Here is a 13,007-nt window from a genome sequence, read left to right as displayed (position 1 = left end):
CTCTCGCAGGCCACTGAGCTCCTTTTTGGGGCCTGGGTGGGGGAGGAGGAAGCAGGAGGAGGAGGCTCTGGGAGGGCCGGGCGAGCTGGGAGGGGAGTTGCCGCCCTCGGCATAAACAGGCGGGCGTGGGTGCGCATGGGGCGTGCGGGGCGCTCGGGCTGCGGGCAGTGAGCTGTGCTCGCGGAGCAGCGGCCTGGGAGCAGCGGCCGGGAGCAGCTGGCCTTGGCGCAGGAGGGGAGGCCTGCTGGGCGCAGGGTCCATCATGGCCAGTGGCAGCTGTCAGGGGTGCGAGGAGGAGGACGAGGAAACTTTGAAGAAGTTGATAGTCAGGCTGAACAATCTCCAGGAAGGAAAGCAGATAGAGACGCTGGTCCAAATTCTGGAGGATATGCAGGTGTTCACCTACGCTGACCACGGTAATCATTTGCTACCGTTCCTTTCTCTCCCCCTCCCTCCCTCCCTCCCAACCCCTCCTCCTCTTTTGCAAACTTTCTCCTCTGCTCTTTGCGCAAACCTGGACTCTTGGGAAACCACGAACTCCACTCCTTAGCGCAGAAAGCAGCTGAGAGTTCTAGGAAGGGCTTGAGGTGACTCCTTTGGCTTTCTCCCCCCTTTTCAGACTGAAAGGGGGTGCCACTGGGAATGGTGACTTTGCTGTTTTTTTTCTGCCCCCACCCCCTTCTTTTCCAGCCGCCAAGTTATTTCAAGGCAAAAATGTCCACGTGCCTCTGTTGATCGTCTTGGACTCCTATGTGAGAGTGGCCTGCGTGCAGCAGGTAAAGTTTTCATGTCCCTTATTTCCCCTTCTTTTTGGAAAGGGATGTTTTCCTGTCAGTTTTGCATACCTAGAGCTATGAGTCATTTCAGAGATTTGGCTTGATAAACCCTGACTGTGATTTTAAGATGGAGAAGGACTGTCAAATCATTATCAAAAGTTAACGGTGTCAAAGGACACCCTAGCTGTGCTCTCTAATTGTCTTTAAGAAGTAACTTTGTACAGTTGACTGACAATATGGGTGGTGGTGGGAGGTGAATAATAGGTTGAGGTTTAGTTCTGTTATTGGCTATCTGAGCTCATCAGTATTTAAGTAAAAGTTATCCCAACAATCCTGCCAATGTACAGCAGACTCCAGATGACAGGGCTATCTGAGCTCATCAGTATTTAAGTAAAAGTTATCCCAACAATCCTGCCAATGTACAGCAGGCTCCAGATGACAGCATTGTGAATAATTTTCGAAAATGGAACAACTAACAGTAATAAAATTAATAATAAATTAGTAAAATGAGGTAACTCACAAATTTTCAGAGGGTTAAGCTTTTTCAAATTTAAAGACAGATTTCTGTCTTTAGTTGTAGTATATCTTGTAGTGTCTAAATAAAGTCATGGTTTATGATTCCTCTATAAACTCAGATTTATACTTTTCAACTGTTTTCACATAAAAATGAATGTAGAAGTGAAATTTAGAATGTGCACCATCGGAAAGCCAGAAATTCACTAGATCTATTAGATATATATTTTTTGAAAAAGGAGCCCTAAGGAGATAATTAAGGATGATAACCAGTCAAAACAAATACCTCCTAACCTGTTAACTTCCTTTGTAGATTTAGAGATTTAGAGAACTGAAATCAGTGTTGTCATTTGCATGTAAGGTCCTGAGTGAAAGAGAATTGAACTTTGAACTCTATTGAGGTGCAGTCATAACACCTACTTGTGAGGCTAGACAGCTGTAAGAATTATCTGTATCTCTAATCTCTATCTCCTGCCTATCTCTTTATCCAGCTAGTCTCTCTTGGGTGAACATATACCTAGCTTCTTTTATATAAGGACATTTATATCTGAGATATATAGTTACTTTTGTTTTTCTTCAACTGAAATATTTATCATCTGACTATTGATGTTCAGGCTGTCATCTAATAAACTATGAAAAAATGGAGGCATGATAAAGACACTGTTCTTTTTATTATTTTTTTAAAAAATATATTTTATTGATTTTTTTTACAGAGAGGAAGGGAGAGGGATAGAGTTAGAAACATCAATGAGAGAGAAACATCACAAGGTACATGCCCTTGACTGGAATCAAACCTGGGACCCTTCAGTCTGCAGGCCAGCGCTCTATCCACTGAGCCAAACCGGTTACGGCGATACCGTTCTTTTTAGCGTCCAGTGTCTGAATGTCGTCCATGAAATATGAGTCATTTTTCAGCTCTGGCCCTTTGAGCTTTCAACCCACATCATACCCTCTTACTGGCCTGTTCTTTGGTGTTCAAAAGTCCTTGTCTCGCACCCCACCCCACTCCTTGAGTTCTGTGTTTGGTGGAGCCACATCTGTTGTGTGCCACTCAGAACAATTGGACCCTGGGTGGGCTGGGCTTTGGTCTGCAGGGTCCAGAGGAGGCAGTGCTAGACTTGAGAACCAAGGGGAGCCTGGGACAAACCCACCACCTAATTCTTTATTTTAGGAACTGCCTAAGCAGTGACAGAGCTGGGACTCAAGTCTTCACACACTTAAGAATATCTTCCCATCAGACAGTCCACTAGCTGTCTGAATTCACAAGCTTTTCGTGCAAGTAAAAATCACGGGCATTTGGCGCAAATATTGTGGCCACTCTAGACACAATGACATTATCAATTTTAATTATCAACGGTCTTATCAAAGGACTGCAGAAAGGGATCTCTCCCTGATAGTTTAATACTCCACTTAAAAGAAAGTGATGTGTTTTTTTCTTCACGTCTTTTTATATTACTTTTGCAATTAATATAGATATCCTTTCATGCTTTGTATGTTGAATTAGCTGGGAGTGCTGAATGAAAAGCTCTTAATGATGAATTAAAGGAGTTCAGGTAAATTGTTCTTCATAATAAAATATTAATGTTTCAAAAATTCATTTAGCATGATAATCCAGATTCTGAATTTTTATTTTCAAGGTCTTTTCATATTTTATTCATGCTCCTTAACAAATGACAACCTTCAGGGAATTGGTCATTAGGCTAGCTGTCCTAATTACTTTTCTCTTCCTGCCAGTCATCTGGTCATTCTCTGTGCTCCTCAATTTTACTTTACTTGTCTTTATCCACAGTTTTTCAACCTTTGAAGTAAGGGAGTGAAGTAAATGAAGGGGCCTAAAATTTTCTTTAACCCTCTATACCAGCCGTGGGCAAACTATGGCTCGCGGGCCAGATCTGGCCATTTGAAATGAATAAAACTAAAAAAAAAAAAAGACCGTACCCTTTTATGTAATGATGTTTACTTTGAATTTATATTAGTTCACACAAACACTCCATCCATGCTTTTGTTCCGGCCCTCCGGTCCAGTTTAAGAAGCCATTGTGGCCCTTGAGTCAAAAAGTTTGCCCACCCCTGCTCTATACTGTTTCCCATTGTGCTTTAATTAGATCTTTGAGTTTATAGACTAATTATAATAAAGTGAAGCTACCAATTTGATCTATATATATAAAAGCCTAAGCAACCGTCTGATCATCTGACCGTTCAACCGGTAGCTATGATGTACACTGACCACCAGGAGGCAGACATGCAACGCAGGAGCTGCTGAGCTGTGGTGACTTGGCAGCTGTGGTTCTCAGGTGACAGAACCAGAGGAGAGAGCTCAATTCTGGGGTGCATCACCCGAGAACCGCCCTCTTGAAATGCGACCCAAGAACCGCCCTCTCACACTCTGAACCCCTGGGGGATGTAAGAGAACTGGTTTGGGCCCAATCCCACAGGCCAGGCTGAGGGACTCCACTGGTGCACAAATCTGTGCACTGAGCTGCTAGTTGTATTATAACTGTTGGATGGGAACCTTCTCTCTTTGAAAGATAAGCTTTTAATTGAACAGGTCAATAGATCACTTGCTACCCATGTTTTAGGGCCAACAATTCTATTTATTGTATTTATTTATTTATTTAAAATATATTTTTGTTTTTTTCAGAGAGGAAGGGAGAGGGGGAGAAAAATAGAAACATCAATGATGAGAGAGAATCATTGACCAGCTGCCTCCTGCATGCCCCTACTGGGGAATTGAGCTTGCAAACTGGGCATGTGCCCTTAACTGGAATTGAACTCTGGACCCTTCGGTCTGCAGGCCGATGCTCTATCCATTGAGCCAAACCAGCTAAGGCCCAGAAATTCTATTTAATCATAGCAGCCCAGTTGCCTCAGTCTTTTTGCAAAGTAATTTCTGATGCTGTTGCTTCACCAACCAAAACAAAATAGGTTTCTTCTTGAAAAAGCCATGCAGCTACAGACATGAATATAGCATCCTATGTGATTAATGATTTATTTTCCACCGGAAGCTGTTTCAAATGTTATTTTCTTAAATACTTGGGGGAAAAGTCTCAATGTATTTTATGAAAGCACAAAAATAGCCGGTTTCTATGACAGCTGCATTGTCAATGTCTGTTCAGCTTATATGGAGGAGGGTGTCTTACTTAAGTATAGAAAAATAACTGTCAGAAATTGCTGCATTTTTGAATAATTTGAAAGCATGTAAAAGGAAGTAATGATGGAGTAAAGCAATTCATGCTTAATCCAGAAAAGATCCAGAAATGATATGGTGAAGAGATCTTGTGTACTTATTTTTATCTTGTGAAATACTCCTTATTCCTGTAAACAAGAATGTTGTACCATTGTTCCTTATTAGATGCACAGAAATGTCTCATCCTTGTCATTCAACTCTTTGCATCCCTCAGTTCCACTTATGCATCCAGTCTTAGAATGAAGATATATTTGAAAAGTATGGATGGACCTGGAGAGCATAATGCTCAGTGAAATAAGCCAGTCAGAGAAAGACAAGTGCCCATTTGATTTCACTCATATGTGGAATCTAATGAATAAAATTAACAAGCAAAATACAGACTGACTCATAGATAGAGATCAGGCCAACAGCTATTGGAGGGGTGGGGGTTAAGGAGCTGGAGGGGCAGAGGGACTGAGCAAAAAAGAAAAAAGAGAGAGAAAAAATGCATGGACACAGACAACAGTGTAGTGATTGGGGAGATGGAGGAGTGTGTAAGGGCGATAAATGGTGATGGATGGAGACCTGACTTGGGGTGGTGAACACACGTACAGTGTATAGGTGATGTGCTATAGAATTGTGCATGTGAAACCTGTATATTTTGTTAACCAGTGTCACTCCAATCCTATATAATCAATTTCATGTACTGGGCCTCTAGTAAATTTAATAAAAAGGAAAACAACCCCCACCCACCCCCCACCAAAAAAAAAGAAAAACACAGAAAAAAAAGCAAAAAAAAAAAAGCATCGGTAAGATAGTATTTCATTTGGAAATATGAAAGAGCCTAGGGACATTTTTGATGTCTAGACATCATCAGCTCATTTTTTAGATGTTCTAAAGAAATTTAGAAGGTTCCCTGAACAGATTCTACCTTCTCTCTATCTTATATTGCCTTTCTCTTTGTTCTGGAACAGATGTTATATTGTTATCAGACAATAATGCTGCTTTTCTAGGTCCATTACCTGGGATGCAGTCTTTCCTGATAACTCACACTTTGCCATAAAAATCTTCGACTTCCCCTAATCCTCCATTCCAAGCCACTTCACTTTTTCCTATTATTAAAATCCTAAATATTTCGAAGAAATTCTGTCAGGTAGATATGACTTAAATAATACTGAGGCCTGAGTATAGCCTCTCTTGCACTTCATAATCTCGCTATGCCCTTGAGAACTATTTGTTTGTGTTTTACTCTTTTTAATATTTAGACAACAGGCATGTCCATTTCCTTTGTCATTCAGAAAGATGTAATATTTTTTGTGTGACCTTCTGGTATGATTTTTGGAACAAGATGTATTGTAAGTACATTGCTTGCTTTTCTTAGGAAGCATGTTAGATTATCATTTTGTTTAAACATAACTATTTTAAAATAATCTAATCACCTGTCCTAGGAATGAAGATATTCACATTTGACTGAAAATGTTCCATTAGCATGTTTTAAAAAGTGTGACTATTTGGCTTTCTTGCTTTCAGGTGGGTTGGTCACTTCTATGCAAATTAATAGAAATCTGTCCAGATATAATGCAAAGCTTAACGGGACCCCAGGACATTGGATGCGATTGGGAAGTCCTTGGTATTCACCAGTAAGTATGACAGATGTGTCAAAAACCGCATTAAATATTTCTCTATACATATGACAACCCTTTTCTTGATACATTGTATTTGTAATCCAAGTCAATCTAGTAAAATTATTTAAAATACAAGGTTATTTATTTCTTGAATCAATGATTTACTTTTTTTGGCTTAATCTTCACCTGAGGATTTTTTCCCCATTGATTTTTTTTAGAGAGAGTGGAAGGGAGGGAGAGAGGGAGGGAGGGAAGGAAAGAGGGAGAGAGAGAGACAGGGATGTGAGAGGGACACATTGATTGGTTGCCTCCCACACATGCCCCAACGGGGGCTGGGGATTGAACCTGCAATCCTGGTATGTGTCCTTGACTAGGAGTGGAACCCGAGATCTTTCAGTGGAAGCATTGGCCAGGGCATCAATGATTGACACTTATAGAGAGCTTTCAGCTCAGAAGTATATTATCTAATTGAATAAGAAAACTAATATTTGAGGTAAAATGTCTGGAGTTATTTTAGTAAAATAAGCAATACAGTTGTACAATTGGTTAAGTTGTACAATTTTGATGACTACTTATGAATTCAAACCAAGAGACTTTTTTTTTTACTTTTAAATTATAAAACTGATAAAAACCACTAGTTTTTAAAAAGAGGGAAATGAAAAGTTAGTTGTTTGAACAGTAATTTAGAAGTTTATGCTTTACTGTTTTTAAGAAGCACATTTATGTATGCTCATACATATATATTTAATGAGCTTAAACCACAGCTTTCAAAATGAAAAGAAGAAATTACCTTGCAGCACATCTGCAGCCCATCTTGATAGCTGTTTTACTGGCTACATTATTGTAGTTTGCATCGTAATTACTTTGTAGATTAAATCACTTATTTAGCCGTAATTAGTTAAGAAAAAATGTTCCAAAGGAAAATCTGTTTCCAGGAAAATTCCTTTTAGATAACTTTGTTTTGTGACATTTAAAAACTACGTCCTGTCATTAACTTTTGTGTTCTTTGTTCTTAATGGGACTTTCCTGTAGCATAGAGAACTGAATACATATTGTTCCCAATGGCATTTTGCTTGTGAAAAATGTAATATATGCAAAATGAAATTTTACATCTTTGTGTTGTTTATTGATATCAGCGATAGCTGCAAATTTAGAAAAATAAGAGCTATTTGTTTACTCATTCATGCAGTCACTCATTCACTAATTGGATCATTCATTCATTTACCCTTCATCCATCAATTGTTTATTACACTCCTTCTTTAGGCAAGAAGTGTGAAGAAGATAGACACTGCTCTCTATAGTGGAGCATATTAGATAGTTCCCTGCAAAAGTTTATTGTAAAACATTTCTCCCTATATTCAAGGATTCCCCCCCCCCCCAAAAGGCTTACAGTATTGAAGAAGAAATCCCTTGGATGATGAAGTTCTGAATAGAGGGAATGGTGTAGGGAGAGGTAGGGATAGCGTGGATAGGAGAATCCACAGTGTTGAAGTATGGGGTCACTCACTTTCTCACCTCACCAACTGGAGACCATGTAACAAGTTTCTTGGATCTAAAATGAAGCTATGGATGCTACCTAACAATGGAAAGCCAAGCAGTGCTGGGTGGGAATAGACTAATGATTGCATATTTTAGAATTGATAACTCAGAGACTCAAATTTAATAAATACTAATTGAATATTACTGATATCCTAGGTTCACTTTCTATTGTAAAATATTATCAATTTCTTTTTCAAAAATAGAACTTTTAAATTATAAACCTAATATAAACCACTAGTTTTTTGAATATCAATAATTTGTATATTCAAAGGATTCTGAATTTATATATGCAAACTAACATCTTTATAACATCTCTCTATATTTTAAGACATCAATATGCATTACATGTATTTCATAAGTTTATATAATATAAAAATGGGCTTGATCTCTTGATGCATATAAATCTTCATATCTTAGACATAGAAAATCATTTATAATTAAATTTGAATATTTTGAGGAAGAAGTTATAACTTTTATATTGAGACTCATAATGGTTCCCTGTTGAATTGTCATAAGCCTGGCTCAGGTTTATAGGAAGAAAAAAATACATGAACTTCAGTATAGGGAATGAAATACAATGAGATGAATAAAATATAGGCGAATAAAAACAATAGCTAAAAAAAACAAATATCTGGGCATTATATTTCACTGATCTCAATTTCTCTTTAATTACAGGCTGATTATTAAAATGCTTACAGTTCATAATGCCAGTATGAACCTGTCAATGGTTGGACTGAAGGCCTTAGATCTCCTTCTAACTTCAGGTAATATATACACATATATTTTTAATGTTGCTTATTTAACAAATATTTTAAACCATTTGCTGTGTTTTAATGTTTTAAAGTATAATAACATAATATAACCTAAATATTGATGATCCCCAAATTCTTTGTTTCCATTTTTCTTTCCTTATCTCTTTTTCTCTAACCTTGTCTATCAAATCACACATAATATCTTGGCTTTTAATATTACCTTATATAGAACTATACCCCAATTTATATATCTAGCCCAGCTTGACTCCTAAAATCTGGTCTTACATCTCATATTCCCATTAGCTTGTGATCCAAACAGATCCTTGTCATTATTATATCTTTCTTCGTTATATCTTTAATATATTTTATATAATACTAGAGGCCTGATGCATGAAATTAGTGCACGGGGGAGGGGGGGTTCCCTCAGCCCAGCCTGCACCCTCTCCAATCCGGGACCCCTTGGGGGATGTCTGACTGCCGCTTTAGGCCTGATCAGTTGGACATCCCATGCACCGGGCCTCTAGTGATAGCTGCCCGCACTGGCCCCCCTGCCAGCCGGATCCCCCCTAACCACCTCTAACCACCTCTGCCTCTCTGCCTGCTGGCCTGGTTTCCCCTCCAACTCCCCCTCTGCTGGCCTGGTCACCCCAAACTACCCCTCTGCCAGCATGGTAGCCTCCAATTGCCCCCCCTGCTAACCTGGTTGCCCCACACAGTCTGCTGTTCAGTCGTCCCTCACTAACCCCCCTGCCTGCCTGGTTGCCCCCTGCAGCCTGCTGTTCAGTGGTTTGGTCATTCCTCACTAAACCCCTGCAGACCTGGTTGTCCCCTGCAGCCTGCTGTTCAGTTGTTTGGTCATTCCTCACTAACCCCCTGCAGGCCTGGTTGCCCCACGAAGCCTGCTGTTTGGTCTTGGTCGTCCATCTGGTTGTTGCAGTTGTGACGGCCCCTGGGTTTTTATATATTAACACGTTGTTTGCTGGTAGTTTTTGTCGCACACTAACAGGTGGCGCAGGCCATTTTTGCTAATTTTTTGCGATAACTTTAGTTTACATGTTTATATGTTACCCGCATTCTACCGCTAGTCTATAAAAAACGTATCCCGCATCTATAAAATATGTGTCCCGTGCTCTACTACCAGTCAACGCATAACATATAAATACGTTTCCGACATGCAATGTGTTACGATAATATCTATAATAATAAAAGCATAATATGCTAATTAGACCAGACGTCCTTCCGGGCGACCTTCTGGATGAAGCCGAGGCTGCAAGGGAAGCCTGGGTCCTGGGTGCCTGCTGGTGGCCAGAGGGAAGCCCAGGCCCCAGGTGCTGGAGGGAAGCCTGGGTCCCGGGTGTGAGAGGGAAGCCGGTGCCGGCAGCCAAGGGATGGAAGGCTTACTCTTGCATGAATTTCGTGCATCGGGCATATAATAAAATATAATTAATATAATGTAATATAATATAATATAATATAACATATATTTTTAGAATATGACATAATAGTAATATTTAAAAAATATATAACATTGCTTCTTGAGTGCTTGACAGATGCCATGTTTCACTTATGAAATACTTCCCATGGCTTTGAAAACATAATCCTCAAAACATCTCTTGAGATAGGTGCTTTCTCTCAGTTTCCTAGGAAAGGAACACTGAAGCAGAGAGGTTGCCTCATCCTGTAAGCAACAGAATTAGGGTCTGGTTCCACATGTCAGGTTCTTTCCCTGAGGAAACTTCTGTCCGGATCAGAAAACAAAGACTCTTCATATTTGGAAATAGTTGGGCTCATTGCTGCGATGGGTGCCTGCTCTGATAGAAGGTTCTCAGAAGAAAGGCTGGTACAGGAAAGCGAATCAGGAAGGGTAGGGAGGCATTTCCTTCCAAGTGGTGGAGGGTACTTTAGGTCAGGAGAGCAGCAGGGCCAGAGTTGAGAGGCCTATGAGGATAGCACCGTAGGGGCTGGACCCATGGGTCGGACTCCCTTAGTCTTGAGGACCCAAAAGGAGAGGGAAAGGAACAAAGAAGGTAAAGATCAGAGTACAAGGGAAGAGGGAGAGGAAAGGCCTGAATATACTCCCCACTTCACCACAACCTTTTATTAAAATGTGTAATGGAACCTCCTAACGATTCTCAGCCATGATTTATTTTAAACTCATCCTTGGGAGCTTCTTTTTCTTTTTGAGGGGAGAGGGGTCATGCTCTATTTGGCAGTGGACAGGAAGCTGCTGAGGGTTTCTGAATTTAAAAAATCTACCAACACTGGACTATATAGCAGTGTGTGCAGCCATGTGTTTTGAAAAGACTAGTCAATTTAATTTCTTCCACCTAACTTTCATAATTTTGCCCTGTAAGGCAAGTTTTTAATGTGTTTTCAAGTTTATCCCAGATAGTTATTGAAGGTTAATTTATGAATCATGTTTATTGTTTGGCTTATTAGCTAGTTGACTTAATAGTTACTGGGTACTTCCTTTGTGTTGGAGAACTGCAAGAGAGATAAGGCAGGATTCCTACAACATAGAAATATTGGACAGCTCAGCACCACTGTCCAGTATTACATTTTGAAATGAAGGAAATGTTGAATATCTATACTTTGTGATATCATGGCCATATGGTAGCTGTTGAACATCTAGAATGTGAGAAACTGAATCTTAATTTTATTTAATTTTAATTAATTTAGAGTTGAAAAGCTAGATGTGCTTAGTGGGTACCGAATGGACAGCACAGGCAGAGACATCAAGGGTATTTAAATAAATAATTTCAATTTATTAAGAAAAGCACTACAACATGGATATGAAGAAAACCAGCATAGGAATACAGAAAAGAGAGCGCTGAACTCATTTGTGGAAGTTAAGACCATGGACAGGAACAAGTTTAATCCAGCCCTGCCTCTTATTAGTTGTTGGACCTTGGGCAAAGTCACTCTCAAGTTTCTTCAGTTTTCTTACTTCAGTTTTCTTATCTCTCAAATGGGGATTGCCCCTACCTTGTGGGGACTGTGGTGGATTTACACGTGGTAGCAGGAAGTGCTTCAACCCGTATCCATCATGCTATGTACTATACAGGGTTTGCTACTACTGCCACCGCTTTCATTCCAGGGCTACTGTTTTCATTGACAGAATAGGTATTGTTAGTGTTATTTCTTGAATTATGGTAGGAGCATGTTGGTGATGGAAAAGGGCAAGGAACTAGTGCAAGTGCAGAGGGATATCAAAGAAAATGTTTAGTGATCAGTAAGGAGTTTAGCATGTTTCGAATCAGCAATGCATGGAGAGACATGGGGCTTATGAAATAAAGCAGCCAGCAGCCAGTTTGTGAAGAGTCTTGTTTGTCAGACTGAAGGGTATGATAAGGCCTTCGACAGTTTCAGCAAGAGGTTTACTGAATACCTTCCCTTTGATAAGGTAAGATAATTCTTTAAAGGGCCACTATGCATGACATAATTGAATTATTAGTTCCTGGTTCTGTAGGTTTATAGTAGAAGCTCTATATGTCTATTTCCATTTCTTGTTTCAAAACATCGCATGACATAAGGAGAAGTACCAGAGGATGTTAAGATATTTTTCAATAGAAAGTATTAGAAATATCATTCAAGGAATAAATTAAGTAGAAATTTGGGCCAGGCCCAGCAATTAAGCAATTGTATTTGCATTCCAGGTGAGAGATGATGAGGTCCTGAATACAATAGGCATGGAAGGGCCTAGATCATAAGGAATTTTCAAGATATTTAGCAGATAGATTAAAAGGACTTGGTAATGAGTTGATTGTTTGGTTGGGCAGAGAGTATGAAGAGAATGTGAAGAAGGAAGATGACCCGGTGGTTTCTCTCTTGGGTAACTATTGGGTGATGGTATCATTGATGAAGATAGGGAACCGGAGTAGCCTATGTTTGGGATATTCAAATAGTGTTGTCTAAGAGGCAGATCGAAATATGTTTCAGGAATTGAAGGCAAGATGTCTTGGCTACAGGTATATAGAGCCTGATAGGTCTAACATCTGGGGCAATTTCGTGGTTTATCAAAAATAAAAAGCCCACAAACCATTTGTAGTCCTCATGTTAAAATTAACACATTAAATGTTAAAGCAGCTGTTCACTTGGGACATATTTTCTCTTCATTATAGGTAAAATCACTTTGCTGATATTGGATGAAGACAGCGATATTTTCTTATTAATTTTTGATGCCATGAAAAAGTTTTCAGCCAATGACGAGGTCCAGAAACTTGGATGCAAAGCTTTACATGTGCTATTTGAGAGAGGTATTTTAAGATGTCAAATTCTTTATTTTTATATTTATATAAGAGATTTATATAAGAAAAAGAGGTTTATAATGGGAAAAGTAGAACATAATTATGATACCAAGAAGGTAGGTACTATTTATTAAGAGGTAGGCGTTGGCAGTCTTGGATGAGTAATGGTGTTCATTCAGAAATATTGCTTGCTTTTGTGGAATGAATTTTATTCATGGGCCATAAATTATGTAATCATAGTACACTTTCTTCCATTGCTTAACAAGACATAAGGTTCACTTTGCAAACCAAATGTGTAGGTGTTAAGAAAGAAAAAATAAAACTGAAGACAAGCACAGGTTAAATTTGGGTTTATGACGTTGAGTCATCACCGGAGATTTTAGAAATTGG

General features: G+C 39.4%; 1 protein-coding gene across 1 annotated transcript in view; it reads left to right on the top strand.

Moving 5' to 3' along the window:
• The first annotated feature begins 81 nt into the window (after nucleotides 1-81).
• Nucleotides 82-13,007, top strand: part of LRRK2 (leucine-rich repeat kinase 2) — a 122,851-nt gene continuing 109,925 nt past the window's right edge. The window contains exons 1-5 of the mRNA XM_015566622.1: nucleotides 82-416; nucleotides 691-776; nucleotides 5,985-6,094; nucleotides 8,294-8,382; nucleotides 12,492-12,626. Of these exons, the coding sequence (XP_015422108.1) occupies nucleotides 263-416; nucleotides 691-776; nucleotides 5,985-6,094; nucleotides 8,294-8,382; nucleotides 12,492-12,626 (574 nt within the window). The 5' untranslated portion in view covers nucleotides 82-262. The remainder of the gene's footprint in view (nucleotides 417-690; nucleotides 777-5,984; nucleotides 6,095-8,293; nucleotides 8,383-12,491; nucleotides 12,627-13,007) is intronic.

Source organism: Myotis davidii, unplaced genomic scaffold (assembly GCF_000327345.1).
Source record: "Myotis davidii unplaced genomic scaffold, ASM32734v1 scaffold902, whole genome shotgun sequence".
Classification (NCBI taxonomy): Eukaryota; Metazoa; Chordata; class Mammalia; order Chiroptera; family Vespertilionidae; genus Myotis; species Myotis davidii.
This window is presented reverse-complemented; position numbering and strand designations above follow the sequence as displayed.